This window comes from Poecilia mexicana, unplaced genomic scaffold (genome assembly GCF_051168715.1).
Source record: "Poecilia mexicana isolate PSO_F unplaced genomic scaffold, ASM5116871v1 scaffold_15, whole genome shotgun sequence".
Classification (NCBI taxonomy): domain Eukaryota; kingdom Metazoa; phylum Chordata; class Actinopteri; order Cyprinodontiformes; family Poeciliidae; genus Poecilia; species Poecilia mexicana.
In genome coordinates, this window is record NW_028263384.1 from 21830615 (window position 1) to 21846061 (window position 15447).

At 35.8% G+C, this 15447-nt stretch overlaps 1 protein-coding gene and 1 pseudogene across 2 annotated transcripts; one reads left to right on the plus strand and one right to left on the minus strand.

The window, feature by feature from the left end:
• Window positions 1-4463, plus strand: LOC106933085 (uncharacterized). The gene is made up of 4 exons (XM_015012122.2): window positions 1-513; window positions 778-896; window positions 1914-2101; window positions 2201-4463. The coding sequence occupies exons 2-4, from the start codon at window positions 804-806 to the stop codon at window positions 2700-2702; spliced, it is 783 nt and encodes a 260-aa protein (XP_014867608.2). The 5' UTR covers window positions 1-513; window positions 778-803; the 3' UTR covers window positions 2703-4463.
• Window positions 4464-13770: 9307 nt separating this feature from the next.
• LOC148155345 (uncharacterized) lies at window positions 13771-15444 on the minus strand (annotated as a pseudogene). Its single transcript, XR_015765486.1, has 3 exons — window positions 15220-15444; window positions 14863-15047; window positions 13771-14764 (listed from the first exon to the last, which is right to left on the minus strand). The product of XR_015765486.1 is annotated as an uncharacterized LOC148155345 (transcript).
• Window positions 15445-15447: the final 3 nt, after the last annotated feature.

Sequence of the window (15447 nt, forward strand, 5' to 3'; positions counted from 1 at the left end):
TCAGAGGCCCAGAACCTTTATACTCAAACTGAGTGTCTTGCTCTGCTTCCCCAGCAGTTCTGACCCCATATGGTGACCCTGGACACCCTGGAGCTTTGTGCCAAAATTATTAAACATTGAGATTTTTCACACTAATAAACTGTAAAGAAAATACATTTTTATGCAAAAGGCTTTAATATGTACAGATGCAGAGTTTCTTAAAACATTTCCTGCTGCATTTTGATCAGTATCTCTGCTTCCTGCGACTCATCTCACCACAGCGAAGCTCTGAAGGCAGTGGAGAAAACCACAGTGAAGAAAACCACTGTGAAGAAAACCACTTCACAGTGCAGATAAAAAGAAAAAAAAAGTGGTCCGATGTGCAACCATGTGAATGTTTAGTACGGATAACATTTCAGTGCAGGTGAAATGTCTTTTGAACATTTCTAACGTTGAATCAATTCTTCACTGCTGCAGATCTGCTGATTTTAGAAGTTGGATTGTTGAGCAGAAAGACATCCTGGTAAAAATACTGTAAGTAAACCAATTATTAATTACTGTCAAAACTTTGACACCAAGTAACTCTCTTTTCATGAATATCTTCTGGCAGTTTACAAATGTTTTAGGCGATTTTACTGAAACAGTTTTTATTAAATATTTGTACTAAAAACCTGCATAAAAATGTGTAAATTTCCCATAAATGAAGCACAGCAGAGGAATGTAAGTCTTACTAATGATATCATGTTAATAACCAAATAAAATGCTTTCATAATTTTTTATTGTTATTTTTTACAACAGGATTTTTCAGAAGTTCATACAAAGAAATGGGGTTTGAGGATTACCTTAACGTGATGATTTGGATGGACGTCCGCGTCTGTTTCCCCTTCACTCTGCTGGCCATCGGTTTGTGTCGCATGGTGAGAAATTCACTAATTAACTGGATATTTTCTTTCTTTTGTTGAAATTATTTGCATTGAATCCCTCCCTTATAATCACCCACTAAATGAATAAATAACTTTTTGCTCGACTTTTTATTTCTAAATATCGACAAAAACAAACATTTTACTTTAAAATTATCTAAAATACGTTGATCAGTTTTCTTATTGTTTATTTGTAGCTTTTTTTAAATTCTTTTTCAAAATTTGGAAACATTATTAACTTTAAAGGCCTGTTTTAGAAAAAGTAATAATTTGGAAGAGGTGATTTTATTGACAGTGAAGGAGCAAATACTATTAATCTTGATGTTGTCATGACAACTTGTTCATTGGGCACTCAAGCAAATTCATGTCATGGTTAAACCTCTGCTATATTTAAGTTTTCATATTTAATGTTATCAATATTAAAATAAAATATTCTAGGAAAAATATTTCCACCTTTCTCTGAAGATCAAAGTGGAGTTATACTCAAGGGTCCATATTTTTGTGTAATCTCACGTTTTTATGTTTGCCATATCATAATTTAAATTAACATATTTTAAATGATAATTTAAAATATTTAAATGATCATATGGCATATTCTGGAAAATAAAAGAAGATTATTTTAAATGACCCTCTTAACTCATAAAATAATTTGGAATTAAATTAAATGATCTAAATAATACAAATTAAACTGACTTTATTTCAGAAGATTATATTAATTCACATCAAATTTGTTTGGGGAAAGAAAAATATTAAAATATTTGAAAAATCATAGAAATCTAGATATTTTTTTTAATTTTTATGACATCCATCAAATCTCCTCCTTTTGGTTTTAATACTTTCCAAAAAGTGAAACCATATTAGGGAACATTTTCCATTTATTTCCTGAAGTAGAACAGACAATATGATTACATTATTGCTTAGTCATCACTAAATTAACCCTTTTCTAAGCTGATGGATTCATGAATCAAACTGTTTATTTCAGCCACATTGTGATTTGTTAAATGTTTCCTGCAGGTTCAGTTTGACAACATTCCTGCCATCTACTACACAAACCTCCTCGCTGCCAATGCAGTGCAGCTCATCACTCTGATTGTTATTGTTGAAACAAAAAATGGACGTTTTCCAAATCCCACATGTCTCATAATCTACGGCGGCGTTGCAATGGTCAGTCTGTACCTCAGGATGATCATCGCTCTGGAAAGGTAGCATACATGCAAATTAAATTCGTAAACTTAGTCGATCTCAGTTTGGTTTACAGTTCTGGGCAGATATTAACAGATTTCCTCTGTTTTGTGTTGCAGGTGTTTCTTCGTCATCCAGCTGTCCTTCATCAGACAAACTAAATATTCTGTAATAATCTGTGTTTCTGTTTGGGTTATCTGCATGCTGCTTGTTCCTCTCCTGATATTTTTTCGCCATATTTCAGTCATGTTTGTTTTTGCTCTCATTCCTTCCATCATCTTCCTCTTGTGTCCAATCGGGGCCTTCATATCTCTGCCTAGAGCCGCCTCAGTACCTGCTGAAGGAAAACGTAGAATCATTGCAACTTTTGTTCTGCTGCTGATTAATTACTCTGTAACAATTGTCCCACCAATTAGTTTATTGACCTTTCGTCCATATTATTATTATATGCATCCTGGCACACAGTTTTTCATGACCTTGTTTCTGCTCAGTCCTTTCATGGATCTGTTTCTGTTCGTTTTCATGCGTGAAGGACCCGTTGACAACCTGCTGGCCTGTCTCTGCTGCTGCTGCAAGATGGAAACACCTGCAGTGGAAGACGGCAGCAGATTCTCTGTCTGACTGCAGCTCAGGCAGGCAGTTCATAGGTGGAAATAAAAGGAGAGAACAAGCAAATCAGCAAAATAATGTAACAGTAATCAGTCTCTAACGAATGATGTAAACTCATTTATCAATCTTTAGATCAGCTGCAGAATTTTAGCCCCATCTAAATGTAACACTGCCTGATTAAAACAGTTTAGTATAAACATAAAATCCATTCAGAATCAAACATGACCTTTTTCCAGCTTGTATTTACATCTGGAAATGAAAGAGATTTGATCAAAAAGAGCAGTTGAATTTTATTGAAACAGTAATAAAAATAATTTATCAGCCAGTAAAAATGTAAGTTAAAAATTAAATAAAATGTCTAAATTAGTTACTCAGTAATAAATAGGGAACATTTGAAGACATGTCAACATGATTTTTAAAAAGTGGAAAACTGGTTCAGTAAAGAACAAATACAACATCAAGTGGATGTTTCATCACATTAATGCTCAGTTAACTTGTAGGAGAGAGAATCTGAAGTTTAAGCTCCATTTTCTCTGCCCAGCTGATCTTTTTGGTTTTGACTGAAGATTAAACAGAATCAAGAAACAACATGGTCTTAATATTAATAAGTAACAATCAGTCTGTGCATCAGACTCTATTTGTAGAAAAGTTGTTTTTGTTGCATTATAGGCGCAGCAGAGCTGCTAGAGTTTGAGCTCTATTATCTCTGTGATTTGGAGCGTTACTGTATGTGATCCAGTCACCCTGCAGTCAAACACCTGAAAGCACCTAATCAGAAACTGATGTTATAGATTTAATCAGAGTCTCACGTCATTGTGGAGGAACTTTCACATCGTGACTCTGATGCTGCAGTCGATTCAGGTTTGCAGATATTTGTTTTGCTCATCAGGTCTGAGGAGCTGAACATCCTGATCACACCTGCAGCTGATCAAACGTCCACTTTGGTTCGATTTGTCCAAACCGCATCGTTCCAGAAGTCTGGTGGTTTATTCAGATGAAACTGTGTAAATCATTGTTGTGCTGTTGTGTTTTTGAGACTGACTGCATCAAACCATCAAGCTTTTCCCATTCATTTCTGTTTTTAATGCATTGCTTTAACATTTAACTCTTTAGCCGAGTCCTGCAGAGTCTCAGAGGTTGATCTGTTGTTGTCCAGTGTGACCTTGTAGAGGATTTGTTGTGTTGTCATCCTTACAACACAACTCTGTAATTTAGTCTATCACCATGTGTCCTGCAGCCTTTAGCCGCCTCCCTGGTCCAACAGCTGAATCACCTCCTCAGGATAATGTCTAAGCTCTTCACTTCCTGCTCAGGTGTGTTGAAACAGAGACACTTAAAGGTTTCAGGACACTGAGCTCCAAGGACTGGAGGTGAAGACCTGCTTTAGAAAATGTATGGATGGTTTTACTTGTGAATCATTTTCTCTTAGTAGGTCATTAATTTAATACATTTTTCATTTTTCTTCTCAGGTTTATGTTCATAAACTCCTTTAATATCACAAATATAATTTATATCTGTGTTTCAGAACAACAACAAAGATGATGTTCAATTAATAGATTGATCATTATCAGAAATAATCAGAAACTTGTTGATATTTTTCCTCTTAATTTCATTGGAAGTTGTGAGTATTTAGGTTTTTATGACTAAACTTAAAAATAATGTTTTTTTTTACTCCTGTTACATTTAGAGGACTAGAATATTCAATCACTTCTTGATATTATTTGATGTGGTTCTGTGTGCATCGTTGCTGAATAAATGCTGCCATGAAGACAACTTGTGACCCGTTTCTGTTCATTTTGTCAAATGTTTTGGATCATTATGCTGCTTAAAGACCCAATGACAGAAAACCATCAGATTTCTAGAGCAGGTCACCAGGTAAAAATCAGTTCAAAAAGATTTCCTCATAAAATGACACAAACAGAAATTACTTCATTGTAACTTCATTGTTACTTTAAAAGTCAGACATCAGTCAGGTTTGTGAAGTTCATTTTTATAAATTCAGCATCAAAGAAAGAATAAAACTGATGTGATGAGCAAACTGATGCAGAAAAGATAAAACCAGAAGTTTGAAAACCTCTTAAGAAGATTTGTCACCATAGTTTTGTCAGGTTGTCCGGTTCTTAAACATCGAAGCTCCTAAAATTGTTTGCAGTGAAATACCTGGTTACAGAGTCAACTAAAATGATAAAAGCTTAAATTTTTGGTGCGAGAATCAGCTGGTTGAAGCTGCTTCAAATAAAATGTAATGTAATCCATCCTGCACTCCAATGCAGCTTCAGGAAAGTGAATCAGATGATCAGGCCTTTTGTTCTGGATCAGTCATAGTCAGCTGACCAGGGAGACAGAGAACCTTAAAGGTTTAGATTAGAACCACTGATGTCACAGAGTGGGTTTTATTTTTACCACCACAGTAAAAACACCGGCTCTAACTGATACAACAAAACCATCCATTCATCTCCACTCTATTCTGACTGCTCTGTTAGTTCCTGCTGCTGCAAGGCTTCACCACAGCATGATGCTGCCACCACCATGGTACAGGCCCTGTGATGAGCCAATCTTGGTTTATTCCAAATGTTACGTCTTTCATTCACACCACAAGTGTGAAAACTCTCCAAATAGTTTCTTTACATCTTCCTCATGTTCCAGTTGTTAAAAGAAATGAATTTTTTTAAACTTTTGTACAAGATGCAGTTTTTTTGTGCACTAAAAACACAACCATAGTCATAATCAACTGTTTTTAGTTTCTGAGGTCAAGAGTAGCTAAATCCAAAAGGCCTGATGTGTAAAACAGGACAGTCTGAACTGTGTGCATGTGGCTGTGAGACCCAATCACTTCTGAGGAAAACCACAGTTTCATTTTTGTTATTTGTGCTTGAACAGCAACCCTTCCTATCTAAACAGCTGAGCAGAGGTGGAAGCCAAACTGAGCAAAGAAGCTGTAAGTAAATTTATTCATTAACTTTGCAATGAAATGGATATCGGCTGCAGCAGAAGATTTAAAGAGATTTATTAGTGACTTGTGTTTTATTTTAATATCTTCCATAAAAACTTTATGTTGATCTGAAGCTACAGGAGCTTCAAGAGAAAAATGTTAGCTCAAGCTAAGGTGTCTAAGCTAAAACCATGTTTGTAGTTCTGTAAGCCAGAAACACCCAGTGGCCACTTTATTAGGAACACCAGACCAGTCTATTACATGTCTGCAGCTGAGAGCAGAAGATTAAACCTAAACGTGAGGAAGAGACTTAAACCAATCATCTGAACAGGGAGGAGGAAGTTTTACAGACCTTGTATGTAGTTTGCTGTTGGTGTCACGTAGTTTGGTCTGAGACCTTCAGCAACAGATTTACTGCAATTTTACAAACAAGTTTCAACCAAGGATTGTTGAATATCATCCCCAGATGCTCTTATGTAGCACAGAACAGAAAACTGAGGTTTGACCTGTGTAGTCCGACTAGGCAATAACAGATCTGAAGACGGTTGTTCAGGATGATCAGTTTTCATTTCATATTCAGACTGAAAGTTTTTCTGGTTGCTAAATACTGTTATCAAACTTATTTTTAAGGTTTGACAGGTCAGTTGGGCAGAAATGAAAATGTTGTGTCCTGCAGGTGAATTACGTTCTAAATTGTATCTTTTCAGTCATGAAAAAAGTACTGAATGCAAAATACTTTGCATATACCAATAACCAAGATGTAATTCGTCTGCATAGTAATAATAAATATTATCATTATCATTTATAAATTCATGACCATAGGAGCAGTTTGTGAAACACCCTTCTTGTCTCTAAATAACAGAGTTTGCAGCACAAACTGAACAGAAATGGGATTTCCAAATTATCCCACTGTGATGGTTTCACTGAACTTCCGGCTTTTCCTTCCTTTCACTTTCCTGGTCGTCATTTTGTGCTGCATGGTAGGTAAAAAACAACTCTGCATATGTAGCTTTTATAACAGATTTAAAAAGTAGTTTCCCCTCTCACGTAAACAGAAATGATTTTATTGAAAATTATCCCTTTTCCTCTGTTTTATAACACAGACTTTATTATTCCTGACTTCATAATAAAAGTCTGACTGTTGATGGTTTCTGCAGGTTGGACTTTATGACGTTCCTGTCAGCTACTACATGAACCTCCTCATCTGTAATCTGATACTCATTCTGTCTCTGATCCTGATGAAAGCCACCAGGGATCCTAATCAGGAAAACTTACTTATAATCACATTTTATTTTAAAATGAACAACTTTGGCTCTGTGACCAGTCTTTGCTTCAGTGTGTTGCTGTAGAAAGGCACCAAAACACATTTTATCACCAAAACTGCTTTTGCCTTATAAAACATTTTAGGTCAGTTTTACAGATATTTGTGCTGCAGTATTAAAGGTGTATTTCTGCCTTTTGTTTCTGATCTGCTGGCCACAGCAGGACTTCATCAGAGGTTCAGTCATTATCTGCATCCCAGTCTGGTTGTTTTGTATTGTTCTTGTCACAAATGTCATCATCTTTAAACTGTATTATCTGCTTGTGACTGTTGGCCTTCTTTCTGCTCCAGTGTTCATCATCAGTCTGGTCAGTGGCCTTACATATTTACCTAATGTCACGTCTTTCCCAGCTGCAGAGAGACACAGGATTATGGGAATTTTTGTTGTATTAATGCTTAATTACACATTGACAATCCTGCCTATGCTTATTTATTGTATTTATACATATCTGCACTCCCCTGAAATGACAGAAATAATTTTTACCATGTTCCTCTTCAGCCCTTTCATGTACCTGATTCTGTTTGTCTTCATGTATGAAGGGCTCACTGACCAGCTGTTGATGTGTGTCTCCTGCTGCAGGAAGGAAAGTCCTGCAGAAGATTAGAAAAGCAAACAGTCTGTTAAAGTGCAGGACAGGCAGGTAAACCTAGACTGTACATATTTACAAGATGGTAGAAAATGCTTGGTGGCGTTGAAATCACCATGTTTAATCCATTGAGAAAAGCCAATTTGAAAATAAATAACTGAACATGAATTATAAATTATACACAATATCATCAAATTTCATTTTTACTCTATTGCAAATTAATTTCAGCAGAAATATGTGTAAATGTTTTGCTTGTCAGTTTATTATTATTATTTCAGTCTCATGTTATGAGTGTTCATTTAGTGCCATCTAGTGGATGAATTAGGTACTACATTTAACAGTTTGATGACGTCACATAAAGCAGACCGGCAGGAGTGAAAACACGGTTTGGTCTCAGTTACAATGCAACGTTTTAAACTTCCAGTTGGTCTTTGAAAGCATTTGATACCTAAATAAATTTACAGTTGATGTTTCTGTTGATTGAGAATAATTTATGTTTTTGAATTGAAGTAACATTTTTATTTTGTACAAACATTTACAGCTGTAAGCTAATTATTTTCCCCTGAAGACATTTATTATACATTTAAATGCTGTATTATTTGCTCTGTGCATTATTTCTAAAGGATTGGGAAATGTGTGATCGTATTAGAGATGAGTTTATCTGAATATCGACTCCAACAAGGTGACAGATCTAAACTGACAGGAAATCAATGTGAAGTGTTTTCTCATCAGTGAGCTGTTTAGTTTTTACTCTTTTATTTTGTATTTCTGTAACGATGTTCAGTGGAACCGATGCATAACATGCAGGCTAAAATCCAAATTATACCAATTTATTTTTTAGTTATAATATTAAAACAATAGTGAAACATGATTTAAAAAAAAGTAAAAGATTTAGTAGGATAATTCTTAACAAGCAGCAGAAAATGGATGGATAGATTAATAATATTATTAACACCACAGTTATGTTTAGGTACTTGTACTGTAAGCGAATCACCAATGATGACAAAATATAACATTTTTAAGACAAGTTTTGTGTTACAATATTTTAAATTAATTAAACCAAAAAACCAAAAACTAAGTTTCCTCAGAAAGTGTTTATTTGTAAAATTCCTCTCAGATCAGCGTATCTTATCTATCATTCATTTATGCTTTAGGAAGAAAAAATCAGGAGATGACTGTATGACCACCAGGGGGCGCTGAAAGAGCACTGACGTCATTCTGTGATGTCATGGTGCAGCAGATAATAAATTAATTGTCATTAATTAGTAAACATGGAGAAACAGCAGCAGCCTTAAAAATGGCACCAAAGGCTCACATATTGATCTACTAGAGATACATGAAATACCTTCTTAATGGAAGCATGTCAGTGAAGGAACAGATGGGCAGGAAGGATTTAACATGAACAGGGTGTGTGTGGGAGTTTATCTCTTACTGTGTGTTTTATTTATTGTAAAAAGGCTGAAAACAGGAAAACATATTTGAGTCTTGATGTGGATATTCAGGAATATGATGAAGGCCGGGTTTGAAAGCAGCACTTTATTTATCAATACAGTTTCTATCAGTTTTATGTTTCTTTGTTTTCTGCTTTCATTTAAACAACTTCCCTTAAAAATTATGGGAAGAGTTATAAGGAGTGTTGAGAACTGATTTTCTTTACTCTTTAAAGTCAGACCCTGTTTAAACTGAAATACCTGATCAAACACAGTGATGAAGCTCAGAACCAGAACTGCAGCTTCATTGGTACCACAGATTTAATCAGCTGTACCTGAAGCAACCTTTGTTCTTTGTTCCTCAAGTTAGAAGGTATTTTTCTAATGTCCATTGTTATTCTGCTGTCTCCACACAACAGACTATTCAGAAATCAAATTTGAATTTTAAAACCACAATATTTTGCATGGAACCAGATAAAAGCCTGAAGGTGAGTCGTGTTCATGAACATGGAAAGAAGTACAGATCTTTTTATTATTTTTATTTCATGGCTGTATGTTTTACAGCAAAGTTGACATTTAAATGCTGGAATAAAATTAGGTAAAAACTTTCAATGATACCAAATTTGAGCTTTGATTCTTTTAGTTCAGATAAATAAACATCAAACTAAATTAAATGTGAAACACTGAACCTGGCAAAGGTTTTCATACAACACAATATATATATATTTTTGTCGCATCCCATTTGCAAAGTAAACTTCAGTGTGTTTTCCTGAAATGTATCACGTTAGACCAACACAATATGTGGCGTAACTGTGAAGAAGAAGGAAAAAGAGACATCATTTTAAATTTCTGCATGTGCTGCTCAGCCCATTGTATATTAATACAAGATCCTGAAATACTTTGAGCCCAGTTGGTTTATGATTATGAAATAGAGTCAATGTGTGTAATTTAATCTGAGTTGTTACAAACCCCCTAAACACACATTTCTACCTATTTTGAGACCATTATTGTATTTCCTATCATTATACTGAGAAAATTTATCGACTTCTATTCATTTTTGTAAATGCATTTATGCAACATCTAACTCCAACCATAGCAGGTCTAATATTAACCCAAACCGATTCACACCATTCCTCTAGCCATGACCTCTGACCCTGAACAAGGGGCTTCACTGTAGTACAGCTGGACTTTGGTCCCTTTGAGGACCTGGTGTTCTGTTGGATCAGCTGCCAATCAGATCCTGTGTGTCTTGGTCTTAATAGATCTTTAAATTACAATCCTGTTGTTTGCATGAACATTTAAAAATGACACCTGCTCAGAAAAATTGTCATTGAAAGTGAATAAAAGTCTCTGAAGCTTCAGATGGATTATTAATTAGAGAAACTTCATGGCATCATGTTTCTGTGTTTTGTCTTCATGGACTCGTCTGCATTTGTTTTCATGTCCAGTCCAAAAAGAAATGTGGAACCAACTCAGATTCTGAGAATAGTTTTCTTTCTCACTCTTACAGACTATAAGCTGTTCTTTGTTTAAACTGAAATCATTTACATGATGAAACTTATTATAAAGCTCAATGCTGTTTGATAGTCTTCAGTTTACATGGCGTTGTGTTATGATGATATGATCAGTGTTACCTGAAACAAGGTTTCTTTGTTCTTCTAAATAAATGTATTGTTCTAATGTAAATTATTTAATCTGCTGTTCTGACATCAAAGAATTTCCATGAATTGAATTTGAATATTATTTAGAAAGCCTGATAGACACAGACACAGAAATATAATTGTTTTACATCATTTTCCCCTAATAGTCTTAATAGTATATATCTTTTTACACATCTAAACATATTTTACAGGAAAGAGTAACATTGTGTTGCTGATAATCCTGCTGAAATTTAAATACTGAATCCCTTTAATGCTAATATTTATGTCAACTGTCAAATAAAAGCTGTGAGAAAGATTTGTTTGTAGCTCATGTTATTGTGTAAACTTTTCAAATTCCGACATTTAATGAATACAACATGGCACCCCCCTCACCTGGTGATCACCATCAAATCCAAATTAGGGCCAAAGATGTAAATCAGAAAATAGTGAATTTGGTGAGTAAAAAAACATCAAAGTAAAACAAAAAATAAACATTAAAAAGATAAAAATAACACAAAAATCTTCAACATAGACAAACTCAAAATATAAACTGAACTACAGAGAGACATTTAAGCCTAAGAGATCACTGAGCTCCAGTATTGATCTGTATCTTCTTGATTTGGAGCTCATCCAGTCCAGCTACTATTTACAGGAAGGTGTGCTAATCTTTTTCTAGAATGTGTTGATGTTAGACTGTGTTCGTCTCTGAAAGTTTTGAACAAAAATATTACAGACTTTTTTTAGTTCAGTGAATAAAGTGGTTCAGGTGCTCATCATAACATTCCTTTGAAAACATGATACTGTGGTTTTTAAAAGTATCTGTTACCAAGATGTCTTTTGAATACGAGATAGCATTTCTTTTTAAATTAGCAACAATGGTAAAATGAAATCCATTATTGTTAGTAAAATTTACATAAATAAGTACACTTGTACAGTGTATGTCTCTGTATGTGTGTCTATTTTACGTATTGTTTCCTCCTACAGGCCTATAGCATCTTTACTATTGTGAGAAATTGTTTTTATGAATAAATAACATATCTTTGTGAGTTTCTGAACTGTGTAACTGTCTCTGGATGGTCTTTTGTTGCCTTATTTTTATCGTGAAACCTAAAAATATATGTTGAATATAATCAGAGATGATGAAAAGCTTTGCACAACAGTTTTTACATTAATTCAATGAAAAATCTCACTACAGATACAGGATCCACCTCACAGTTTTGGGTGCAAACAAACTGGGTTAGAAATGAATTTGTTGTGATATTCTAGTTTTATTTTAGATTTTCCTTTTTATGTTTCCTTTAGTGTAAAACGAGTTTAATGTTATGGTTTGCCTCAAAGATCAATAAATAAAAAAATTAAACCTCACGAGATAACTTAAGCACTCGCTTTATTGAGCAAAAAAAAAAAAACAAAAAAAAAACAGCAAGAATACAAACATAAAATCTTCTCAGTTTCAAGCAGTGGAGAGACTTTCAGAAAGAGGCAGATTGTTTTTTAGATGCTTTTCAGCCTCAACTTCCACTCAGTATTAATTATTAAGAGCTGAAGCACTTTATGATCCTGGGTTGGTTCAGTTTCTAGGTTTCTCCTGTATTATTTCCTTGTTTATTAATGCACATCCTAGATCTCATCTATTGTTTCCATATTAGTCTATTCTTTCTTTTCATGAGGTCAGAGTTTCACCTTATTTTTTTACATTCTCCTCAGTTTCCTCTCTCGTTCTTCAGCCTCCTTCCTTTATCCTCTCTGCTCTCCTCTCACAGCTTCTCATCTGTCCAAAATATTTAATTGTCCCAATATTTAAGCTCCTCATTCTCCGTCTCTCACTGCTGGATTCTCCAGTTTATTCTTGTTTTCTGCCATTGTTTCCAGTTGCTTCATGTTACTTCCTGGTTCCCTGTCCATGATGATTTGTCATCATCTCCTGTTTCCTCAGTGATAATCTCTCAGTATATTTGTATTAATTTTTATTAAGAATCTCTGCCTCATATGCTGCTATCGTCTTGGGATCACTAAACATCATTATGACACACCCATGCACCAACACCCATGAACAACTTGTTTACATGAAACTGTGTGCAAACTGAAAATAAAAAGTTAATGCAAGAAAACATGTCATAGTTAAATGACTCAGAATTATAACAACCACTTCCACAGCTTTAATAATAGTGAGTTTATATGAAGTAATTATGTAAAATATATATATGTTCGTCTGTCAGAACACGGCATGTGAAAAAATACAACACAGGATTTTAAATCCAAGTGGTCACACCATGAAATATGATTTCAGACCTAAATAGGCTGATGTAGCGATACATCCCATTGCTGAAAGTTATGATAGTGTTGGGAACTGGGATTTTGGTCTCTTTGTCGGGATTTTTCTGTTTGCCTGCTGCTTCCCCCTTCATCCACTAGATGGGGCCAAGAGGCTGCACACCTTGAAGGGCCTACCTGCTGACTCAGGTCAGCACACCTGTGATTCATCATCAAATCATCCAGGAGTATATGAGGAGCAGGCTGCCAGCACTTTGATGCCTGAGTGCTGCCAGTAATGGTACTCTCTGTCCCTCTGAGCTAGCTCTGAGTAACTTCTGAGAAACAAACTTCTAGTGTCATTTATCTATTGCCTCTTCCCCGGGTGTTTTCCTTGGATGCCTCGGTTTAAGCCCTGTGAAACCCGAGTCCCTGGCTTTCTGGAGTTTCCCCCCCTCGTGACGCCATGGATCATTACTCACTGGTTGCCCGAGTTCCCCCCACACCTTCAGCAGACGAATCATCTTCAGTTCCTGGATTCTCGGCTGGCAGTCGGAACGCTCCTCAAGTCTCCTCACTTGAACTTAACTGCCCGCCCTCCACCGCAGCCCTCATCATCCATCTCCAATGAACCCTCCATCTGAACCACCAATCGGAACCTGGATCACGTCAAAGACCCTATAAGAGACCTTGCCCCGGTGACCACTGTACTTTCCCCCTGGTGGAGAAAATGCTTATCATCCAAGTAAGACTTATCCATTCTTCTCTGAAGCTCCATTGTCCGACCTACCTTGAACTCACCGTCTCTCACTGCTTCCCAGAGTACTGACGACCCCGGCCTTTCCCCAGGATTAAGAACCACACATTCACATATCCATTCTTTGTAAATAAACTTTATGTGATCACCTGTTCTCCTGTCGTGTTCTGTATGTGGGCAAAGAAACTAGGACCCAACATGACACAGATATCAAACTGTCAACAGTTCCATGAATCAATCACCAGAGAGTTGCAGGGAAATGTTAACGGTGTAGATATGATGTACCAAGGTCAGCAAAAAGTAGATTGAACACTTAAGCCAGTTTATGTTAAGATACTTTCTGAAGATATTCAAGACAAATAAAGAAATTGTGATCAAAGAGAAACAAATGAACTAAAAACTGAAACACAAACTCACAGAGTGAACAGAGAATGAAGCTGATTGTCTTCAGTAGCTGACTGCTTATTTTAGGCAACAAGTTTCAATAATAAAACATTTTTGAACAAAGCAAGTATTTGAAATATTTCTGTTCCTTGCCAAACAAAAAATAAGCTAATTTTTTGTTGTTGATCTTTTGCATTATACTAGATATTAAAACCTAAACAGGCTCATTATTTGTTACAGTCCTGCTTTCATGATCTGTGCTGCTCGTCTCCTAATTGTTAGATATTTTACATGAACAGATTGAAGCCAGAAACTTGTCCATGATGCTTTTCCGACTGAACAAATACAAAGTTGTGTTTGCAAGAGGACTAAGACAACCACAAATTAATCCCATAGCTAAGGGAATGAAGAATAATTTAGTATCCAATACTCCAATCTCATATAGGACTGAAATGATGACAGGCAGATAAAGCAAACTGTAAATAATCAGCACCACAATCTGAATGGCTGCTATTCGTCGTTTTTCATCTGCTGAGACACTGAGAGCTCCAGAGAGAGCTTTGATAGTCCCAACCAGGAAGAAGATGAACAAGGGAAAAGGCAGGAGGAGAAAAACTATGAAGCAGATGACACCCACAGTAAAATAATGAGTCAGAATAACAATTAGTGGTAAAAGAAAAGGAAGTATCCAGACTACAATGCAGACCACCACATATGTCTTGATGTTTCTCCTGAATCTGTACCACAGTGGTTTGGCAATGACCAGATACCTGTAATAACAGATGGAGATGTTTAGTTTCTGAAGACTGTGAAAAAAGACTAATGTGATTATATGTGAGATAGAAAAGAGGTAAACATGGAAACACACCTTTCACAGGAGATACACATCATGAATCCCACTCTGACCACTCCACAATAACATGCAATTAATAAGAAGATGCCACTGGATCTACTAGGATTTAAAGGATCTAGTGCAATTCTGGAGCAGAACTGAATGAGATCAGAGACCAGAAGGTTGATGACGTAGACTGGAGCATCTTGACCCTTTTTCACCTGAGAGAAAACCAGCAGGTGAAAAACATCATTAATGACACCAGAATATTCCTGACATGTAGAATGATGCCTGTTCCACATATTCCAGGAACAAGACAGACGTAAACCTGAGATGAGAGAGAACCAGCAGCTAAAGAGTCAAATGGCTCATTCAAATAAATAATGTACTCACCTGGTAGAAAACTGCAGTAGTGACTATTAAGTTTAAAGGAAGTCCAATGCCAATGGTGATCCAGTTCACGTATTTTAAAAACATTATGTCACCGATATCACCATAGCTATTAATGTCGCTGAAGTTGAAGCTCATGTTTTTGAAACTGAAACTGCGTGTCCATGATGTGTTGTTGAAGTTCAGCTCTTCCATACTTCAGTGTTGAAGCAGGATGTTGATGACAGGAGT